The 22,953-nt window shown below is 36.4% G+C and overlaps 1 protein-coding gene across 1 annotated transcript in view; it reads right to left on the bottom strand.

The window, feature by feature from the left end:
- DPH6 (diphthamine biosynthesis 6) overlaps nucleotides 1-22,953 on the bottom strand; it is a 222,895-nt gene that overhangs the window by 35,773 nt on the left and 164,169 nt on the right. The window contains 5 exon segments of the mRNA XM_086613920.1: nucleotides 5,118-5,257; nucleotides 5,259-5,320; nucleotides 5,323-5,428; nucleotides 5,430-5,488; nucleotides 15,551-15,558. Of these exon segments, the coding sequence (XP_086470046.1) occupies nucleotides 5,118-5,257; nucleotides 5,259-5,320; nucleotides 5,323-5,428; nucleotides 5,430-5,488; nucleotides 15,551-15,558 (375 nt within the window).

The following is a 22,953-nucleotide window of genomic DNA, read 5'->3' as shown; positions in this document are numbered from 1 at the left end:
TTTTGGAAAACATCTAGAAAATGTGTTGATAATGCAGTATTTTAATAGACAAAACACTTTAAATCTTATCAGATGAAGCATCTTTAGTTTAAAAGCAGTATGCTGTACATGTGTCACGGTGTTACTATGCCAGTGCTAGGACTCCTAACTGAGTGCCTAATGATCAGGGTTCCTCTTTCAACAGAAGAAACAGTCCCATTTCAAGTAAGATTTTCTATAGTCCAGTTGAACTATACTTGACCCATATTAGATTTTTTTTAAACTATAGTATCATTGAAACTTGATAAACACATAAATACTAAAAGTCTTTTAGTCCTAAGCATTTACAGAGTAGAGCCACATTTAAAACTAATTATATATTCATTTTAATGCTGCTTTCTATTCCGGTTCTCTTTTGCCTTTTTATATTCTCACATCATTTTTTCCTATAGTATTAAAAAGGGATTATGTAATATGATGTCTGGTGAATGCAGGACCTTTTCTACTCCCTAATAAATATTCGAAAATATTTTGCATACATCCTGTGAACAAGGCTTGTGAAATCATAATAGGATGACTTATGAACATTCATCTTTCCTATACCGAAGTATAATCTAGTCAACTGGATGGTATAGCAAATCGTCCTGACATATTTATATTAATGCATATTTAAATGAGAATGAGAAAGAAATAGTCAAATTTATGTTAAAGACTTCTAAAGGCTTAACAGCATCTTACTAAGTATATATGTCAGCTTAATCTAATCCTCCTACTTCTAACACGCTCTGTGGTCTCAGCACGGTGCCCATAATGCTCTCGTATGTTATGAAGGATTGCCTCTGAGCAGTTCACCATCAGTACTACACTTTGTTCAATAAAACTTTACATCCGGTCTTAGGATGACAGAAACCTATCTGTCTCAAATTTGCATTACAAACCTTTAACTTCTTTTGACATCAGTATCACTAGCTATAATAATTTCCAATAACCTGTTACAATATGCAGAGTATACATATTCCTAGTTCTCATCTTACTGTGTCAGGTACAAACAAATTTCTCTGATTTATTTGGACAGTTTTAAATAAACGACAATTTCTTTGCACCAAAAAAGCACTCATCTAATCAGAGGCTCATTTGAGAAGATCTGCGGCAGTATTTCCTCCTTTCACTTCAATGATTTTAAGTTCTAATCAGAAAAAAGTATCTTTATTTCTTTTCCATGCTTTTGCTAGAGGAGATAATACATTGCAATTCAAGATCTTACAAGACTTATTGAAGACTATTTGTTAATATTATGACATGATGGAACTCCACCTGAAATCTATTAAGGCTGGAACAGTTATCTCCTCAACCATCTCTCTTGGTTTCTGAGACATGATTTTCTATCTTTCCCATTATAGATACATCTGTCTGATGTGTTTCACATTAAAAATATTTGAATAGCAGTGTCTAGCATCCCCTGCCACGTTATTAATATTATCTTTCCTCAGCAGACAATGCATCTGATGGTAGTTGAAGACTCCGAAAAGACAGACCTACTTGTGGGATTAACTGTCTAACACATGTCGGAGATCAAACACGTCACTAATGGATCATGGTACAGATGGTTAGCAACCAGCACTACCTGAGCTGAATTATAAATGGCAACTGAAAAACTGCTCTCTCAATATCAATTGTGTTCTGGCAGCCATATCAAGGAAAAAATATTTTATAAAAGTCTGTGTATTAGGCCTGCAGATTTTCAAGTCAAGATCAGTAGATTTCTACTTTATACTGTGTCCTAGTAAAATGCTATTCTGTGTTTGACAGAGTTTTATGAACTATCTGATCAGTCGCATAAGTAAATTCTGAAACCCATAGACATGCTCTGCAACAAAAAGAAACCTTTGAAGGTAGTAGCAATCCCCACAGAGACATCCAAACACTCAAAATATTGTAGGGTAGGTCTACAGAGACATCTATGAGGAAATTTTGGCCATGCTCAGAGCTGACAAGACACAAAGCAGTGCTATTTTGGAAGCCAGTACTGTTCCCTCTTGTAACTTGCCACATTCAGATTCATGCATTCTATAAGCAGAACATGCTCATTTGAACTTGCCTAAATATATTGTATGTATGTTTTGAATTCTGTTCAGGTAATGAATTAAACTTATGGGCAATGTAAGACATGCCCATTTTTCTCCCTTGGTCCCAAATCCAGAATTAGGAAGGAGGCTGACAAGTTAAGGGGCTGTTGTAGATGAAACATCAGGACCACCTTAAGGCTCAAGAGGAGAACAGGAATACACTGAGAAACTGGAAGAAGCTGCGGTCATCAGAATTTAACAATCTCTAACACCTTGGGCTGGTGTTGGAGGCAGGTTAAAATATCATGGGATTGAAAAGAAAGACCTGATATTAGTTCTGGTATATTAGGTCTGTGGAGCACACGAAAGGACACACACATTTGCAGTAGTTCTGCCAGTCAAAACTAAAGACTGCTAATAATAACTGAGAGATAAAACATAGACATCTTGCTTCAGGACTCTGTCTAGGGGTTACTGAAACGAATGGGAACATCTTGGAGACCTTATATAGTGCTTTTTAAACTGAAAGTTAATATATACGTGTGAGCAGATCTTAAATTATGAGAAATATAATGATAGTACAAGACAGTGAAGGACACAGTTCAGTACTATATTGCATCCTTTGGAAAGTTGAGGAGGCTTCATTAGAGACCAAATGCCTTTCAAGGCTCCAAGGACATATGTTAGCAGAACAATACCTGTGTTTAACATATTAAAAACCAGTCTTCTGATTTTGAAACAGTATATATAATAGTCAGATTGAAACTATCAGTAAGACACACTTCAACAACAACTATTTTAATTTGAGAAATTATTTCAAATACTAGCATGTTTCTTCTTCTCATTACACCATGAACTTTCTGGAAATTTTTCCTGAGTAAAAAAAAAAGTTATCTTTAAATTCTTCATCAATGAACTAGTGCTGTTTGTAAATTTAACGTATTCTATATATTCTGCAGATTTGCAAGAATGTATTTCTTACCAGTGGGGATAATGAAAAATTGCTATAATGACAGGAACTATTACAACAGTGCTAAGATCTGAACACAACCAGAATGAATATATGACAATCACAACAAATCTTTCCATGTCTATGCCATTGGTACTACTACATGAATGGAGTTGAATCAAATTTTTATGTGCACAATTTATATATTATATTGAGATATATTTAATAAAACAAATGAAATGTAGTTGGACGTGATTATTCTATGACCTGAGAAATATCAGAGAGAGAGCAGGCAAAACGGTACTGTTAATCCTATGCCAAGAACATGTTTTATCAGGTTTCCTTTTAGCTCTTAAACAAGACGTAGTAAAAACAACAACATTCTGTCAGACTATATGTTCATTCCTTGCTTCCTGGATTAAATATGCTTATTCTATGCCACATTTTTATAGCTTTCAATTCCTGTACTTTAAATCTATTAAACAATGTCAAGTTGAATTTTCTTCAAAAACTGCTGCAGGTTAAAAAAAAAATAGGACAGTAGAATATTTGAGGGCTAACATTTATGTCAGCTAATTATGGATCAGTTGTGGTCTGCAAGGATTTTGAAAGTGCAGGCATGTTTGAGATAAAATAGACTAAGGATCTGATTTTGTTCCTTCTCAAATTGATAACAAAGCTCTTAGTGATTTCAATACAACTGCAGTTTACCAGTTTTGTAGGCCTAACAGATAAAATGAGCTTTTGTGCTCTTGCATAATGTTAGTCGTCCCAAATTGAGCGTAGCCGAAAATACAGATATATAAAATAAGAAATAAATTATAGTTGCAACATTACATGTATTGTTCTGTATTCTGTTTATTTGGTAAGAGAATGAGATTTTGAAGAAATAAACATTGGGAAAAACAGTAAATTTATTTGTTTAGCAAGTTCTATTTAAGTAAGCTGGTAGGAAATCAGCCCATGTTCAAAACCGGATATCCTCTAATCTAGAGGATACAACATCTTTTACTTGTTTTAAACACTAACATTTCATTAATTATTCTCAAAGAGTATCTGTTAGCACAAAGAATTTGGTTATTTGAACATAGTTATAGATCATGACAAAAATAAGCTACCAAATGGACAACTGTTCAAAGACTTCTACGCAAAAGATTCCTTCTCCCTATGTTCGACCCTGAGGCAGCTGGATTTCTCAGCAGCTTCACTTTCATGAAATCACAGAATAACTCAGAATTGAGTGAGATTGTCTATTCCAACCTCTTCCTCAAAGTCAGGTCAGTTGTGAGATCAGAACAAGTAATCCAGAGCTTTATCCTGTTTGGGCTTCAAAATGTCCAAGAATAGAATCTTTCTGTATGAGAACGATGCCTGGTAACTAGAAAAAGAGCAAATGTGTCTTCATCGTAAAATCATAGTATCGTTTCGGTTGGAAAAGACCTTTAAGATCATCGAGTCCAACCATTAATCTAACACTGCAATGTCCATCACTGAACCATGTCCCTAAGCACCACATCTACATGTCTTTTAAATACCTCCAGGGATGGTGACTCAACCACTTCCCTGGGCAGCCTGTTCCAATGCTTGACAACCCTTTCGGTGAAATGTTTTTCCTATATCCAACCTAGGCCTTTCCTGGCGCAACTTGAGGCCATTTCCTCTTGTTCTGTCGCTTGTTACTTGAGAGGAGATTGACACCCACCTCACTACAATCTCCTTTCAGGTAGCTGCAGAGAGTGACAGGTCGTCCCCTCAGCCTCCTTTCCTCTAGACTAAACGACCTCAGTTCCCTCAGCTGTTCCTCATAGGACTTATGCTCTAGACCCTTCACCAGCTTTATTGCCCTTCTTTGGACACGTTGCAGCATCTCAAGGTCTTTCTAGTAGTGAAGGGCCCAAAACTGAACACAGTATTCAAGGTGCGGCCTCACCAGTGCTGAGTACAGGGATGGTCACTTTCCTAGTCCCACAGGCCACACTATTTCTGATACAAGTCAGGATGCTATTGACCTTCTTGGCTATCTATCCTTGAAAAGCACTTCTAAAATACTTATTCCGATGAAGTTTTATGTGTAACAAAAATTACATGTTATAACACTTGGTCTCCGTCATCATAAGTCTTACCTGGTTGTAGCGCTTCAGCATTAAAGACATCCTCCTTGAAGAAAACTCTAAAACACAAAGGACTTGCACTGCAGTCTTCTGAAGTTTTCTCAGCAGCTTGTCTAAACATAGCACTAAGTCCATGAAGAGGTCCATCAAATAAGCGGAGAAATGGATGGTGAAATCAAGCTCAGACGTACAGAGATTGATGCACAAGATGCAGCCTACTAGACCAGATGAGTTCCACACTCAATTTGTTTTCTTGGAGTGGATCATCAACTACTGCAACAACATGCCATTCGATGGCAGCATCTCTGGGTAGTGAGATACTACAACCACAGCAAGTAACCACACACTGCAGTTACATCATGATATGTCTCTGAATCTTCAACCTAAAAGATAAAGAAAAAATTGTGCATATTACAGAGCTGGTAGAAATTACTGTTGCTCATATTCAGCTGATATACTCAAAAAAGTATGTGCAGTGCAGTTATTTCATGGAGACTGTTTTTCCCCCTAAAATTTCCTTCCTATTGAAAAGTCATCTTGAGCAATTATGAATTTGTCTGACAGTTAATATCTGCTCATTTGCAATCTCAAACTCCTACTATGCCTGCACCATTTAAAAAACGCTGATATAAATGTTTTTGCACTTATTTTGCAATAAAAAAGTCTTTCTGCATACAGTAACTTTGTCTGTACCAATGGTCTTTGAAGAACAGAAATGGTAGAAACTGCCAAAACTACAGAAATGAGTTAGTAAAGTGTCTAAGATTTATTTTAAGTCGGAATATAAGATACAGTTCAGATACAGCAAAGACACAGTTTAGATCATTCTGAACAGCAGAATGAACAAACCCTCATAGAAGATAAAATGTGGGGTTTTTTAATAGCAGAGCTCATTTAGAAAGTATATTAAATTGTTTTCATATCAACCAGCACATCTAATTAGCTAAGTTGGTAAGCTAATTCTGAGTAACTGAGTTCCTCTTCTGATGGTATTAAAGTAGTGGGACAGGCTTTCTGCTCACTTCTTTGTAAAATCTTAGTATAAACTGCAATGTAGCATGTTAACAATTATAGGAAGTGAATATAATGTTTCAAAATACCGAAACACTTTTCCATGAGAGAGAGGAAGAAATTGTGAATTCGTACCCTTTTCAACCTAAATGAATTGCATGTATGTACATTAAATAGCATTACCTTTGAATCTTAACAAACCTAAGATAGTTCATAAAAGAATTATCTTTTCCCTGTACTGTTGCTATGTATTCAATCTTTTTAATCTGAATGCAAACAAAACCAACCTTAGATCTTTAAACTAGGAAAAATATATTGTGGTGGGTCTCCATTCAGCAGCTAAGCACCACACAGCTGCTTGCTTACTCCTTCCCTCCCAAACACATAGGTAAGAAAACTTGTAGATCAGCATAAAGATGGCTTAATAAGTGAAGAAAAAAGGAAGAAGAAAGGAGAAAAAACAAAAAAGCAATGCAAAGGCTATTACTCAACACCTCCCCACCAGCAGATTGACACCCATCTAGACTGTGAGCAATGGCTATCCTCCCAAAGACCCTCCCCTTAGTTTTTATGGTTGAATATGAAGTCATATGGAATGAAATATCCCTTCGGCCAGCTGAGGTCAGTTGTGCCAGTTGTGTTGCCTCTCAACTTGTGCATTTCCAGCCTACTTGCTGGCAGGGTGGTGTGAAGGAGAAGGCCTTGATGCTGTTGAAGCAACAGCTAAAAACCCTGATGAGTTATCAAAGCCGTTCTGGTCACAAATCCAAACCACAGCACCATACAGGGCTATGAAGAAAGTTAACTCCATCCCAGCCAAAACATATATTTAGGTCTGCTGTTACCTTATACTTAAATGCATACGCTCATACTCCTATTATATATACAACAAGGTCTATTTCTGGAAAGCAACCCCATTTTATGATATATATATACTCTTCAAAAAGTATGAATTTACATTAACTTATCAGCTCTCTGAACACACTTTTTTTTGTTTCAACAACTGTTCAAACAGTTGAACAGTTGAAATGCTAATGGCCAGTAGATTATTTTTTTTCTTACTTTTTCCTCCATTTTTATGGCGATACAATATATAAGCATTTTTAATATTAGTGACTTACACAATCTTCTTTGTGTCCACAGTTAATAACTTTTTTAATATACCAATTTGCTTACACCACAATATATACTGGTAATACTGTCCATCGCCTGACCTCTGAAAGGAAAAATAATAACAAGGCAAACCTGTCATTTTGCCTGAAGTCGATGAGGCCATATCTCACAGTACCTTCAATTCACAAGCTCAATTTTCATCCACTCGCTCTCAACTTTGAGAGGAAGATAATGAATACAGGTTACTTATTTCAAAATTCACACAAAAGAAAGACATTTTGCACAGAATATCTTTGATGCTTGACCCTCGTGAGTTGTTTACATGAAAAATGCACTTACTTGTATATTAATGGTAGTGGCGTCTAATTCTATACCAAACATGTGGCAATTGCTCTAGCATTTCTGGTTTTGATATGGGAACAAAAATAGGGATTTTGTCTCAAATTGCAGTCACTTCAGTCATAATAAAATCTCACTGAGTACTGTTTGCTTTCAGTACTTTCATTAGGCTAGCCAGGGCTGTTATTAAGGTACCAACACATAAATGTTATATTAGCACTTAACAGGAGTAGCACAGTATTCTCCTCTAGGAGATGAATTCTAACCTTGTCAATATAATTCTCCTCTGAGTGCTGTAAAACAGTTTGAAAAGATGAAATACTGGAGCTTTGCACTGAGGAAAAAAAAAAAAAAGTCATGCTCATTCAGGCTTAAAGGCCACTTCGCTGGCCCAAGGTGCTGAGGTACTGTTTAGAAAAAAAGTCTAAAGTAGCGCTCTCAGGTCACATCAAGCACTAAGACAAACTTTTCTACTTCCCTGTACTTGTCTTAGGTTGTTAAATCAATTACTCACTATTTCTGCTTGCCTTCAGCTGCCATTTAGAATATGAAGAACTACATGAAAATTAAGGCCAAGAGAAAGTACATTTCCAAATTTAACAAATGAGAATCATTCTGAGTGAAAGACTATTCACGGTGCACCTGTACAGTACCATAGCACTCATAACCTTTAACTTTACAGTTTGCACAAAGCACAAGTGATGGAGCTACTGGGGACTAATAATCTTTCATCAGCAGCTACAGAATCTTACAGAAATACTTCTAACAATGACCTCTCCTGACTTATTTTTAAGAAATCGCTGACATTTGTGTTGTACATGGATGTTGCATTTATGAGTTACCTTTCAGAAATTTACAACTGTCTTAAACAGCTGAATGTCTTTATGATAGCCTATCTTCTAAATTAGGATGAATATATAAGGTCTGCTATGAAATTCTGCTCATATGATGCTGGAACAATATAAGTAAGTATTAAGAATGAAAATGAAGAGGAATTATTTTATTATTAGGTTGCACTTTACAATTGATTCTGCTCCCTCATCAACAAGATCCAGCACTTTTGGCAGACAGCTGTGGTACTACACTGAAAAACATGTTTTCAGGGTTCTTGCCCTAGGATACTGTTGTAGATGGTTCTATAGAGGAGCATAGGTTTGGCCTACTCCTTCTACATCTTCACGGTCTTGGGAAAAAAAAAAATGAGGTAGAAGAGGAACCAGTTTGGCTTATAATTATTGAAAAAAGAAAGTGACAATTCTTGGCAATCTTTCTGAAATTTTTCTTACTGAGAAATGAGAAAACATTGTTGGGCCAAACACTGTTGAAAGCAGTGATTTCTTAGAGTATGTTTGACCTTAATTTTACAAATCTTTGCAAATTTCATTAGGCTATAGGTGTAGCTGTCACCTAAAGGTATTTGCCATTAAACAGTTATTTCCTAGCTATCATGATTCAAATGATTTTCAATTCATGGGCAAGAGTCTGACTGTTGATCCCTATTCCAGTTGTCAGCTTTTCCACAGGATTTAATCCTTTCTAAGAACAAATACTGCAAGGTAACTCGGCATCAGGAAAAGTTTGGATGCCATATGGGAAAATTAGCAGATAGTAAAGGTTCATTGTCTGACTGCTGAGATAATATGCTACTTCTGTGCTACACTTTTACATGATCTGAGTTAAAGAGGGATGGAGAAGGAAGCCAGGTAACATCCTTTTTCTGTGCAGGAGACAGCCTCTGAAAATATAAATGACTCTGTAACAATGTCTTCTTTCAGGAATGAATGCAAACTGGACCATCCCAGAGGCCACACTATGACAGGATTCTGATTCTGTCATGCTACAAAATCACAGATCCCAAAACTTTGGACAAAGATTTGATATGTCAAGTGATTTAGCTCTTACTGAATCTCATGTTAGACTGTCCTCAAAACATGATTCATAATATCCTCCCTTGGCCAATAGGATCATCTGCTACTCAATTTATCAAAGGTGGGAAGGATGAAGTCCCAGAAAGTTTGGAAAAGGAAGCTAAAAAGTACATTTTTCTAAATACACACATTGTATTTGTATCATTCCTTACAGAGAGGACTATGAACACTGTCATTTGTTAACATTTCACTTTGAAAAAAAACATAACTCAACGAAGGACTTTTTCCATCATGAAGAAAATACTGATATTCTTCTGATGATATAATACACATTTCAATAACTCAGGAGAAAAAAAGAAAGTACAGAGTAGATTTTAGGAGGACTGAGAATGTGACTCTGTTATTTACCTGACATTTTATAATACCAAAGTAGGCTGATGCCATATTAGTGTAAAGACTGAGAAGAGTGCCATGCTAAGCTAAGTAACATCCTGGAAAGTCTTCACGGACTGGTTAATAAAGAATCACAGCAGTTGACAGCAGTCAAGAAAGCAAGTAAAACATTCCAAATTCTCAGGAAAGGAATAGAGAACAAAGCGAGCAACATTATGTCACTGTAGAAATTCACAGTTCACCTGCACCTTGAGTAAGATACACAACTCTCGATCTCTAACTGAAAAAGATTAGACTCAGAATGTGTTCAGAGGAGGACAACAAGGATGATCAAAAGCTCTGGAGGGTCTGACTGGAAATGTTCTCCAGCCTTCTTAAGGAAAGTATGACAGAGGTTTACAAAATCATACATGACATAAGAAGGGTGGATAGGGATAAGAATTGATTTTGCATGCTTGTCTTTCTGTACAAGAACTACGGATCATCAAATGACATTAGTAAGAGCATGGTTTTGAAAAGAACAATGGTGGGTGACACCTGGAATTCCTTGATAGAGAATGCTGTGGTTGCAAGAACTTTACAGGGATTCAAGGGGAGCCTGGGCAAGTACTCAGAACACAGATTCAGTGGGGATTATAAAAGAGACATATTAAAATTCTTAGTTAATACTTAATTTATACACTAGTTAATAATTTATATAAAATTAATGATTTATATAACTATTAAAATTAATTTAATTAATTTAAATATGAATTAAAATAGTTTGAGGTTGGGGAATATTAGAGTGGATATATGCTTTTCCTGATTTTACTATTCACATCTGCTTAGGGCTATTGTTTGGAGTCAGCATACTAAGCAGAGCCTGCACCATTATGGCTATTCTTACGTTCTTACATAAGAATTTATGCTTATGCAGATACCAGTGGTGTGTTTGGTGAAGAAAAACGACTGGGTTTTCTTGACTGGACTGGTTGAATTTTCACAACTTGTCCCTTCCAACAACTAGTCCTTTCCAATATTTCTGTAATTCTAAGGGAGTTCTATGTTCATGTGTGATATTCCAGATGGAGTTTATAGGTGAATGGTGAACACAGAGTCAAGCAGAAGAATGCAGATAACAGCTTTGAAGTGCTTCTCCCGCTAGTTGAGCAGAGGTATTGGCTGGAAGAAGTGGAACGGATGTGGTTACTCTTGGCCTCTTTCTGCTAAAAAAAATTGCTTCCTCTTCTCCTTTTTCCCAAAGCAGAATCACCGAGAGAACTGGAATCCCGCTTTTAGGGGGGAACATACATTTTTCAGCCCTACTTATACTGATAGAGACAGCACAGACAATGAAAACACAACAGTCCCAGACAGTGCTGAGCAGGAGGTTTGTCTGCTTCGGGCACCTGCCACAGGAACGGGGATCTTGAGCCCTATTACACTGGAGTCACCCAGACAGTCCACTGTGTTTTAATGCCTCTAACAAGGTTGTGCAATGGATGCTTAACTCAAATCGGCAAAAGTATAAGGATGATGATTGGCTGAAAACAGAAGGTGTCAAAGGGCTTGGCTGAAAACCAAGCACTACAGTCATCAAATGACATCCAATTCAGTAAGGTATCTAATAATGAGAAACGAGAATGGGAACTCTTCCTGTACTTTATATTCATGCATAGGCTGAAGCTGAAAAGGTAGCTTGGTAGAAACATTCCCTAGCTAAGGCTTTTATGAACATGTTTAATGCAGAAATACAAGCCCTTTCACATCACAAGAAGGAAAGTTAACAACAGAGGTTGTCAATGTTTTTAAACTTGTAATTAACCTGTATCTCTACATTAAAGTAAAAGGATTATCTGAACTGCTGGGTGCATAATGCTTTGCTGAGCTTTGCTGAGAAACAAGAAGTTATCAATCACATTGGTTCATAGTATTATCAAGTCCTTGCATTTTGTGTGCCTTAGTTCTTAGTGAAGATTTTCATCATCTCTATTCAGTAGAGCTACAGAATACTCTCACACTAATGAATGCCTAATACATCACAATACCGCTACAAAACGAAGCAGAATCCAATGCAATGAGCACAGTTAAACGAAAAATGCTGGGCTGTAAGGGTTGTATTGTAAACTAACTCACACAGAGTCATGTTTTAAAAGTGCTAATCTTACAAAAGAATTTCTCTAACTAATAGTATATTTTTCTTTAAAAAATAAATATCAAAGGCAGACCTACTAAAATTCCAATGAAAATACAGGAATAATAAGTATAGGAGAAATATGCTCAATCCATTGTGTAAGCATTTAACTGCTTTTACTTAATTTAATTAAAAAAGGTATGTATTTCAGCTATTAACATTTATTATACAAATTTGTTTATTTTGACTATCCCATTTGTTCAAAATGAGAAATATTGTTTTTGTTGTGTAAGTAAGGACTAAAATCTACCTACCTCACAGCTGAATATGGAATCAGGCTATAAGAGACAGAGATGAATGTGTAATTTCTATGTCTACAAAGAATTGACTTGGAGAACAAAAAGATAGATACTATGATGTTACATTTAGAAGCTGAGTTTATGAAAACCTTCTATGGTATGCATTATTACACCATTATAGCGGCAAGATTAATGTGCCTTTAAATAATACATCTAAAATTTCTTTTACACAGCCTGCATTAAACAGAGTGCATCAAACTCCTGAGATCCAGCTTAAGCTTTGCGAGAGTCTCTCACAACAATAGGTTTATGACTTTAAAAAGCAAAGATTCCACTAGGAAAACTGCATAAGAATAAAAATGTCAGTTCCTGAAGAAAGTAGGATAGAAGCAATCCTTTTCAACATCCTAGTTTGTCTAATAAATAGGCCACATGCATTCCTGGTACAACATGCCCGAAATCAAAGAACGAATACCACAGTGTTTTATAACAATAAAATGGTTAAGAATATTCTTTTGCAAAGCTTAAAAATATAAGAAAGTCTGACATTTAGTATTCATTCTTGAAATAAAACAGATTGTCTTCTGCATGCCAAAAATACATTAATGCAAGACTGGCAGACTAAAAATAAGGTCTTAAAAACCTGAATATTTAACATGGAATAAATACTTTTAATATAAAAAGAAGCAAGTTCTTCAGAATATTTTAGTTCTCTCCTCCACAACATGTTAGACAAAGCTGATGGTAGTTCAGTTACCACCGTGTCATGTAGAAACTATTTTGTTCAATGTCAACTAGAAAACAGCCTGTACTTCCTCAGTGTTACTGAACCAGGGGAAATCTAGAGAAAATGAGATGGTTCTTTATTTTTTGTGTTAGCATCTGATAGCACATTTTGCAGAATAATTTCTTTTTTGTGCAGTCTTTATCTATCTTTAAAAAACAGAAACATGAAAAAGGGAAAGTAGATACAGGGGAACAAATATGGGTATAGAAATTTAGAGGCAGTACTATTGCTAAGCATACTTTTAATCAATTTTTGTAATTCAAATGGATTTCAAATTAATGTAGTCTCTTAATATAATAATTCAACATGCTGGCATTTGGCTGAAAAAAATCCAAATTAAGTTTTCTTCAATAATTGTGAAAAATTCTGCATGCATCTATGGTAGTGACGCAAAATTAATAATTAGATATGAAATGGTCGGCAATTAACATGCCAAGTACAACAGCTTAACTTTTCCCAGAGAGGCATTTTGCAGGTGAATAAAATGAGCATACCTCAAGTTATATTAGTGAGAGTATAGGAAATCTGAAATCTATACAATATATTGCTGGCTACTGTTAGGATTTGTCAAGGTGATGGGCTAAAATTTTATGGTAGTCAACCAAGTATGTCAGAAGAAACTACCACAAAAATTAACTAACATCACTCTTAGGGCCCAAATCCCACAATAAATCTAGTGTGAATTTGATTTTATAAGTCGAGACAGCTTTTTGGTGCGTAAAGAATATGTTTAAGTCTTTGCAGAATCAAAACTTTCATGACAAATGGTCTAAGAATAGTACTATTGTAAGCATATGTAAGTAGTATATAAAAAGATGAAAATATCATTTGTAAGAAATCAGATCAATAACTATATATGATCTATAGCTCATATCACTCAAACAGAATAATTTAGCAACTTGCTGTTCGATCTTTTACCATGATCGTCAACAAAGGCCAAGAAGCAGTGTAAATTTTTGTCACTTCTGTGTGATAGACAAAAGGGCTCAGCTGAAACTAAAGACTCATAACCTTACAATCTCTTTTGATTATATTAGTACAGAAGGATATCATTTGCTTGTTAATTTTGTTTCTCTTTCTATTGTTGGATCTCTGTGTTTTCATCCTTTCATTTCAGAAACTGAGAAGCTCTGTGACATGATCAAAATAAGAGCAATCAGTATCACATTTCCATGACAATATAGTCAGCTTTGAAGGAGTCTCTAGAACAAATAAAGAATTGAAAGCCTGAAAACCATATACAAAGTTGGTAATAACTAGGCCAACACCTCTGCTTTCTGGACTTACCAACCTGGAAGTTGTCTTGAAAAGTAAGCTCAAATAATTACTTGTTAGAACAAATTGAAAGAAAACCAGAAAACACAAACTGGTCTTTTGAAAGAAAAAAGCATGAACAATAATGGAGAAGAATCTCCTATTTAAGATTGAGACCTCCGTTTTTTTGCTTCATTTATCAGGTAAGTATCACAATCTTGTTCTATCCCATTTCTAAAAGCACAGCATCAAAAGCCCCTTGGAGTTAGAGTTTTCAACTGCCCACTGAATTTTATTAATTTCAATCTCTCTTCAAAATATTCTGTAATTGTACGTGACAATTATGCCACCATCAGAGCAAAAGAAAGATTTTAAAATGTTGGATAATCAGTTATGGGAAGCATGTGATAATATCAAATGAAAAATATAGAATACCACTTTCCCCACATTTTCAGATGGTTATAAACCTCAGCTACAGCACTGATTACGCAGAGGAAAGACTGTTCAAAGGACTGCAATCAATGTGTCTGGACTGAGAATCTGAGAAGCAAAGTACTGCCAGCATGGCTGTCAAAGGGGCATAATGCCTTAAATTCAGAATTAGACAATTAATATTAACTTTAAAAATGGATATGACTGCTTGAAGGAGAAGATTTCTCCTCTTACTGGGCCCTTAATTACTCTGACTGATACATAAAGAGATAGAGTAAATCTAACTTTTGTTAATTCTCGTTGGTTTGGGGTTTTTTTTGAGGGTAGTGTTTTGGGTTTTGGTTGCTTTTTTGGTTGTTTTGTTGTGTTATTTTTTTTTTCTCCAGAAGGAACTATTTATGGCTTCAGCAGAACATTTCAGTAAGCCAGTGCTCTGATACAATATGAATACTGTATTTTTTTCCCTAAGTCCAAGGGGTCAGGAAGGATTTTCACTTATTGTTAAACACATACAAACCTTTAGTTGTTTGGCTTATTCTGCAGAAGTAGTCATGCTACCATGCGTATGTACCAACCTGATAAACACCCTTCCTACGGCATGGGAAGCTCATCTTGGTTCTCATCCTGTGGCATAAAGTATTCTAAACTCTTAAGGCCTGATATATTTTAGTCTAAGTATACTCACGGGGTTCAAAATAGGAATTTCTGAGTGAAACGTAATGGTCTGTGATATACAGGTCAGACTAAATCATCTAATGGTGCCTTCTGGCTGTACAAACTACTCAAGCTACGAAATCTGTTTACCCACTCCTTCGACTCAGTCCTTCTACCGGCACTGCAGTGCCTGAACGCGAAAAATCCACACTGAGAAGGCAACCATCTCACTCATTATGGCCCTTAACATCCCTTGCTGATAGTTTTAAATTTTTAAACAGCACTACCTGTCGTGCTCCCTTTTATGTGTTCTCATAGTTACAGATATAATTTCGGAAGCAAAATATCTAAACAGTAAGAATAATAAAAATAAAACAGGTTAAAGCTTATTAGCAGTAGGGAGCAGATGTAGCAAAATTCTGCCAGTTCCCCTACATTTCCTCCCCAGCAGGGACTTTCTGTCAAGCTGTGAGTTAGTTCTATACAATCGTGCAGGCTCTTACTGCAATTGCACCTTCCATACCTCGCTATTGTACTAAAAATTCACTTTGATTTTTGATTTCTTCCTTCATAATATAATATTTAAAGCAGTTCCCACAGAGCTAAATGTAAATTCAGGCACTGCATGCTAGATGCTCAAAAGGGCATGAAAATGTAAAATTGATAAGAAAATAATTACATATTGAAAAGCTGTTTTATTTGCTTTAAAAATATTAACTTTTTCTCAACAAACTAAAGGTTCCTGAGCCAAGAGATAACCAGTTAATGACTGAAGTTAAGATTCCTTGAAATACCTCTCAAACATACATCATTCAATGTATCAGTTACAATGTGGAAAAAAGATAACTATTTAAGGAACAAAGTCATAAATTGATAGCAGTATAAACTGAAATCAAATGAAGTCTGCCACGTGAAACATGATCACAGACTGTCAGTCTGAGGGTTTTATTCTTCATGTGTAGTGTCAAAAATAAGCACTTAGGAAAGAGAGTTGAACTGAATTAAGGATGTTCGAGATGGAAAGATCCACTTGAAAAGCATTTGAGAGTGTGTACCCAAATGGGACAAATGAGAAAAGTTAATGGTCAAAATCTACTTTGCAGGCATTAAGGACAACTGATTTTATGATTTAGAATTTAAATTTCAGATACTGATTGTAAATATTTTTTTTTTTAAAGTTTACTTTCCTTCTGAACTTTGACTTAGAGCTCTGGAAGTAATTTTCAAACCAAATGTCAGCTTTTAGCTAACATATTCTAACTATGGTCACCTGTACACATATAGCACCTTTAGCTACTGTTGTTAAACCTGTAATTAAATTTTCCAATATGCAATGGAAGAAAACTGATGCTGCTGGAGACAGAAGAAAACAATTTGAAAATTCTGGTGGCGCTATCAAATTTCTATTCATTTCCAAGTTCTCCCTCACTGAGACAGCCACCTTTATTAGTAATATGATATATAGATATGCAACCAAGAATGATTCTGAATGTGGCACTTCTCAGTAAACACAGATTTTTAGTGGAAAATACAAATATTTACATTCCTTCATCTTATGTATATGAGTATTTTTGGGACAAATGTTTGTTCTCAGCAGTGTAGTCAGTTACTTTCATTTTTTAATACGGTAGGACTGCAAAGCAAGACCAGTTAAATGGAATATAACAGGACTAGCAGGACTGCACATACCCTTTATTTTAAGTCAAGCCGTTTATATTGGTCAATAACATCCTACATACAGTTTGGAATGTGGATTTTGCAGGATGGGTTTTCCTTCAGTTCAATGTTACAGGAGTCAAACTCAGGTGATGCAATTCAGGCAAAATCTTACAGTCCACTGTGGTGGGTTGTCCCTGGTCAGCAGATAAGATCCCTCAGTCACTGGCTCACAACCCCCCACAGCGGGACCAGGGAGAGACTTGGAAGGGCAAAAGCAAGAAAAAAAATCACAGGTGGAGACAAAGACAGTTTAATAGCAGAAGGAAAGAGAAAAAATAAAGGCAATCACTCACCACCTCTCACCAGCAGACTGATGCCCAGCCAGTCTCTGATCAACGGCTACTTTAAAAAAAAATCACCTCTGCTCCAGTTTTTATTGTCAAGCATGAATTTAAATGGTATATAACACCTCTTTGGTCCATTCGGGTCAGTGGTATCAGCTGTGTCCCTTCCCAGCTTCATGCCGGACCCCAGTCTGCTTGCTGGGTGTGGGCGAAGTTGGAAAAAGAGAAAGCCTTGATGCTGTGCAGGCACTGTTCTGCACTGGTCTGCTATCAACACGGTGTTAGCCACAAATCCAAAACACAGCACTATAGGGGCTGCTATGAAGAAAATTACCTGTATCCCAGCCAGGCCCACTACCTCCACTCACGAGAGGAAGTTCACAGTAACGTAAAAATTGTAAGCCAAGTTTAACTCAAACGTGCAACTGTTCTCAGCAGTCATTGAAATGAGACATATGGCAAGCACACTTGCTCTCCTAAAGATGAAGATACGTCTCAGATTGCTACTGAAATATATAACGGGATCTTAACTCTTATGTTCCTCAAGGCAGGTGAGTCCATGTACAGAAGGTCAGAATGACAAGTTTTCAATAAACGGCCTCTAAGTGGCATGTATTAATACACATGCTTGTTAAAAGTTGTTATACTAAGAAAATAATACAAATGTATATTCAGGTATATGTATGTAATGTATTTGTCTATATGCATATATAAATACAAGGAGGGAGGGAAAGAGAAAAATCTGTATTCCTATACATGTCCACCATGTAATTCTGCAGAACATGCACAGAGAGACTATGAGACTTTTAATTACTGAACAGATATCTACAACTCCACACAGACATTCATTTGACAAATTATGACAAAACTTTACCAAAATTACTGACTTAATCAGAAATGATTGACAATTAGTATTTTTATCAGTTAACAGTTACATTTTCCTCTTTTAGACTCGCTTGCGTCTTCGTTGAGATATATGCAGAAGTGACTACTTTGTCAGCTACAGGAGATGGCCAGGATGCTTCCACAAAGGTGCTTACAAGCAAGATGCAGAAAGACCTTCATAATATTACCACTGAATAATGTCCAAAAGAACATCAAAGTTGGATTTCAAGTGTTACCAGCTGTGTTCATTGTATCCCAACTAAAGGATTGGCGACAACTATACACATGTATCGAATCAGCTGGAAGCATTTTTATTTTTCATTCATGAAACTGAATAAATACTAAGAGAAAGCTGAAAGTGATTATTCACTGCTGAGCTGGCATGCATGTTACTGGGTTTTGACCAGTTAGCACTACTCATGTTTGCTATGCAAAAATTTAAAGGGGTTTCAGAATAATGCTAGCTCACTTTCATGCTGTACTATGTATTTCTTTGCAAGTGGAGTGCAGGAAAGAACAAATAATTTTTGGTTTACTTTGACCTTCATGAGTAAGGAAATCAAAGATTTATGATTAATTTTGAAGCCTGTGAGATATCCTTCAGTGAAGAGGAGGATGAAGAGGAAATGAAATTGTTATTCTGACCAACACACGGAATCAGAGATTAGGATAATCAAATACTGAAGGATCAAGTAGGATCCCTTGGATTGAACTATACACTAGTAAAGAAGTACTTCCCAGAGAAAAAGAATATATTTTCCTGTGTTAATGTCTTTTTTCTTCTTTCCAGTTTTTGGTAGTAAAAGATCATAACTATCTGAATAGAGATATGAATCTTGCACAGTTTCAAAGGGAAGAGATGATATTATGAGCTCTAATTTTGACTGGACCTTGATGAGGGAGAAGGACAGATGTGCATGTTCCTAGTTAATGGTGTAGTTTCTCTTCAGTGGTAATTTGCTGAATCTATTTCTGGTGGTGATCCTAGTCAGCAGCTAAGCACCCCACACAGCCGCTTGCTCGCCCTCTAACCCTGGCAGGACACGAGAGACAACAGGAAGAGCAAAAATGAGAGAACTCTTGGGTTGAAATACAGACAGTTTAATAAGTGAAGAGCATAAAACTAGCGATGCAAAGGCCATCATTCACCATCTCCCACTCGCAGAGCGATGCCCAGCCAGCCTCTGGGGAATAGCCACCTTGGAAGATGAAATTCCCCGTATTTTGTTGTTGAGCATGATGTTCTATGGTATGGGATATCCCTTTGGCTGCTTCTTGCTCACACCTAGCCTACTTGCTGGGAGTGCTGAGTGGGAAAAAAACAGAAAGCCTTGAAACTGTGCAACACTGGCCTGTTAGCAACACTGTTTTAGCTACAAATCCAAACCACAGCACCATAGGGGCTGCCATGAAGAAAGCTAACTCCATCCCAGCCACATCCAGTACACTATTCAATAGCTGAGTTTCCTTCCTGCAACAGGAATGTTTTTCCAGATCCTGCATAACCATGACAAAGAGGATATTGCCCACAAATTTAAAGGGAGGACTTTCAGGATAGAAGTTTGACTAGTTACTGAGATCTGAGTTTTTGGATTTTTATCGAGCTCACACTGAAGAGACTAGTTAAAATACAATCCCTCGAAAAGAACAAGATCTAGAATACCTACTTAGTACTTAACTTCAGACCTCTTTTTGGAAGCACTGACTCGGGAGGAACATTTGCGGTGTTTGAAAGAGATTAACCTGCTACAATTTTAGCAAAGATCAGTTGTTAACAAAACTCCCTACTTACATTGGGTTGGTAATCTGGCTCTTCTTTCAGTCCTAATTAGCAGGGTTAAATCATCCAAAGGAGAACAAAAAACCTCTGAAGCTGATGATTTTCCTGAAATTCCTTCCTTTGTTGTGAGAATTTAAAGTGCCCTACATGTAATCAGGACCACAGCTCAATAGAGAAGTCTCCTGAGTGAAAGTAGGACCTTGATCACTTTTCAACCAAAATAGCATTCTCCTCTCTTTAAAGAGGGTCTGACAACAGGTACCAGCCTCGAGGTTGAAATCCTGTTAATGGCTTTCACAGTCATCACACACAAGTCTTTTGACCAGTGGTTCTGGCCTAAGCAAACAGTGGGTGCATATATGCCCTCTTGCTTAGCACAAAAGTGACAGGCTCAAAACAGAATTAATCTTTTCAGCAAAAGAGATGAAGAATCACTCAAAAAAACTCTTATAAGGGAACTGAAAGAGGGAAGATTTAGATTAGATATAAGGAAGAAATTTTTTACATTGAGGGTGGTGAGGCAGTGGAACAGGTTGCCCAGAGAAGTTGTGGATGCCCCATCCCTGGAAGTGTTCAAGGCCGGGTTGGATGAAGCTTTGGGCAACCTGGTGTAGTGGAGGATTTCTCTGCCCATGGCAGGGGGGTTGGAACTAGATGGTCTTTAAGGTCCCTTCCAACCCTAACCATTCTATTATTCTATGATTCATTCTATGATTCAAACTGTTGCAGAAGAAAATCAGTCAGTCTGGATGCACTAGGCTGCTTACCACCCTGAATAACTTGACATGCATTTCTTCACTGCGTCTAACTGAAAAACGTTCCAATGCATGTATATATTACCTGTAAACGGCAAATAAGCTAGTGTGAATCAGTTCAGGGAAATCAGTTATGTTGACCACCAGCTGAGAGTTTGATTGTATCTATCTACACAAACATTCACACAGGAAATGCTCTCCTTTCTTATTTTCTATTGTCCATATTTTATGTTTACATTCTGCAAGATAAATTCATGTATACTGTTCAGAACATTATGCAATCATACAACTTTTCATGTATACATAGATATTCAGTTTCTAGTAATAGCTTTAGTTTAAATCATTTAGACTGCTTCATTGTTCTTTTTGTTGGTTATATTTCTTTTAAAAATTCATTAAGGCTCCACTAATGTTACAAATAGAATATCATCATCTTCCTTTTAAAAAAAGTGAAAGTGACAACCCTTTCACCTCCTGTCGTGGGCCAGTGTCAAAAGGCAGACTATTTTCAAGGACCTCTGGCGTTCCACTATCTGCATTTGTCCTGTGTTAAATACTCTCATTACAGTTGCTTCAAATGAATACAAAAGCTTTGTTTAATCTGAACACAGGGGAAATGAATACACTAGGCACAAGATGAAAGACCCACTACCACTGTGCTATTTGAATGCACTGCATGTTATTAACATGGGCCATATAAGAAGCCTGGTTGAATACATCCAAACTGTGGAACATTCAAAATAGCATCTAGTAGCAAAATAAATGTTATAAACCTGATGAGACAAAAAAGGGAAACAGAAATGTATTTTCTTCCTACTGAATTTTGGAGTGGCGTAGGTACTGGCTGGTGGCAATGTTTTTCAAAAATATTTAGTTTCTTCTGGTAATGTTACCAATTATATTAATTAACCTACATGAGATTTTACTGCAATGCAAATGTAGCAGGGTCTAATCTATCATTTATATACCTTTATAATAGTAATTTACTTCTACTCCTCACATTTTAACTATCTGTTCAAGAAACTGGTAAAAGAAGGAAATCAATTAAATTAGTATTACCTATACTACTACCTATAGGGTACAGAATTTATAATACTATTTGGAAATCTAACAATTGTATTAAACATAGATATAAACAATACACATAATAAATATACAAAAACCGTGTACCTGAATATTATGGACTTACAAACATCTGTTCAGGATGGTGAAAAGTACATATCCTCTCACAGAAATCAGAGGGGTTTTTATATTCCTTTTAAGTTTTATGGCAATTTTCTCCATAGGTAAAGAGGATCTTAAACCTCTGTCCAATCCTTTGCAGCAAGAAAACCTTCAACTTCCACTACTTGAGCATAAGCTACTTCTGTTCTACTTAGGATAAAGTGTCAGAGAATGCATGAATTTAACTAGAATTCATGACAGTCTGTATACTTCAAATACTACAGGCATGTCTGAACAATGCAACAGACTGCTGTGTTACAGATGCATGATGCCATTCTAAATGACTGCCACGAAAACCTAATAATTACTCAGAACACCACTGCATGTAGCTAGACAGTTCCTAGTTCAGGATTTCACTTGTTTATAACTTGAGACCTCTGCATTATTTTGGTATAGGCAAAGTGGAAAGATACGTGTAGTACCAATGGTATTTACAGGAGTGTTGAAGGAGGTACGATGCAGAGGCTCCCTAGAATGGGCCCAGTGCCCCTAGATGACTGCTCTTAGATATTTAAAAAAATCTAGTTCAGGCTTATTTACATCTTTTGACATCTAAACACTTTGTAAATTGGACCAAAAGGTTTAAATTTAGATGCTTAAAGTTGCATCAGGTGTCCATGTGCTGAAATAAGTGAGAACCCATTTACATTATATATCAGATAAAACATTGCAAATCTTTTCTCTATCTCTTCTGCATTACATGCTATTACGGACACACGTGTCAACAACCTGACTGGCATTCCTGACAGAATGAAAGTCAACTGTAGCACTCTGCTGGATTTTGCAACAATCATGGGATCACAGCCACTCATCCTGAATGCTTACTATGGAAAAAAAAAAAAGCTTCTGTTAGAAGAAGGTGGGCTGGAGAAACTTTTAAGTTTGTAGTATATTTGCTCAGGAATTATTGGAGGGAGAAGACTAGACAACTAACGTCC

This window comes from Tauraco erythrolophus, chromosome 6 (assembly GCF_009769465.1).
Source record: "Tauraco erythrolophus isolate bTauEry1 chromosome 6, bTauEry1.pri, whole genome shotgun sequence".
Classification (NCBI taxonomy): Eukaryota; Metazoa; Chordata; class Aves; order Musophagiformes; family Musophagidae; genus Tauraco; species Tauraco erythrolophus.
Note: the sequence above shows the minus strand (reverse complement) of the source record. Positions and strands in the feature narration are given on the sequence as shown.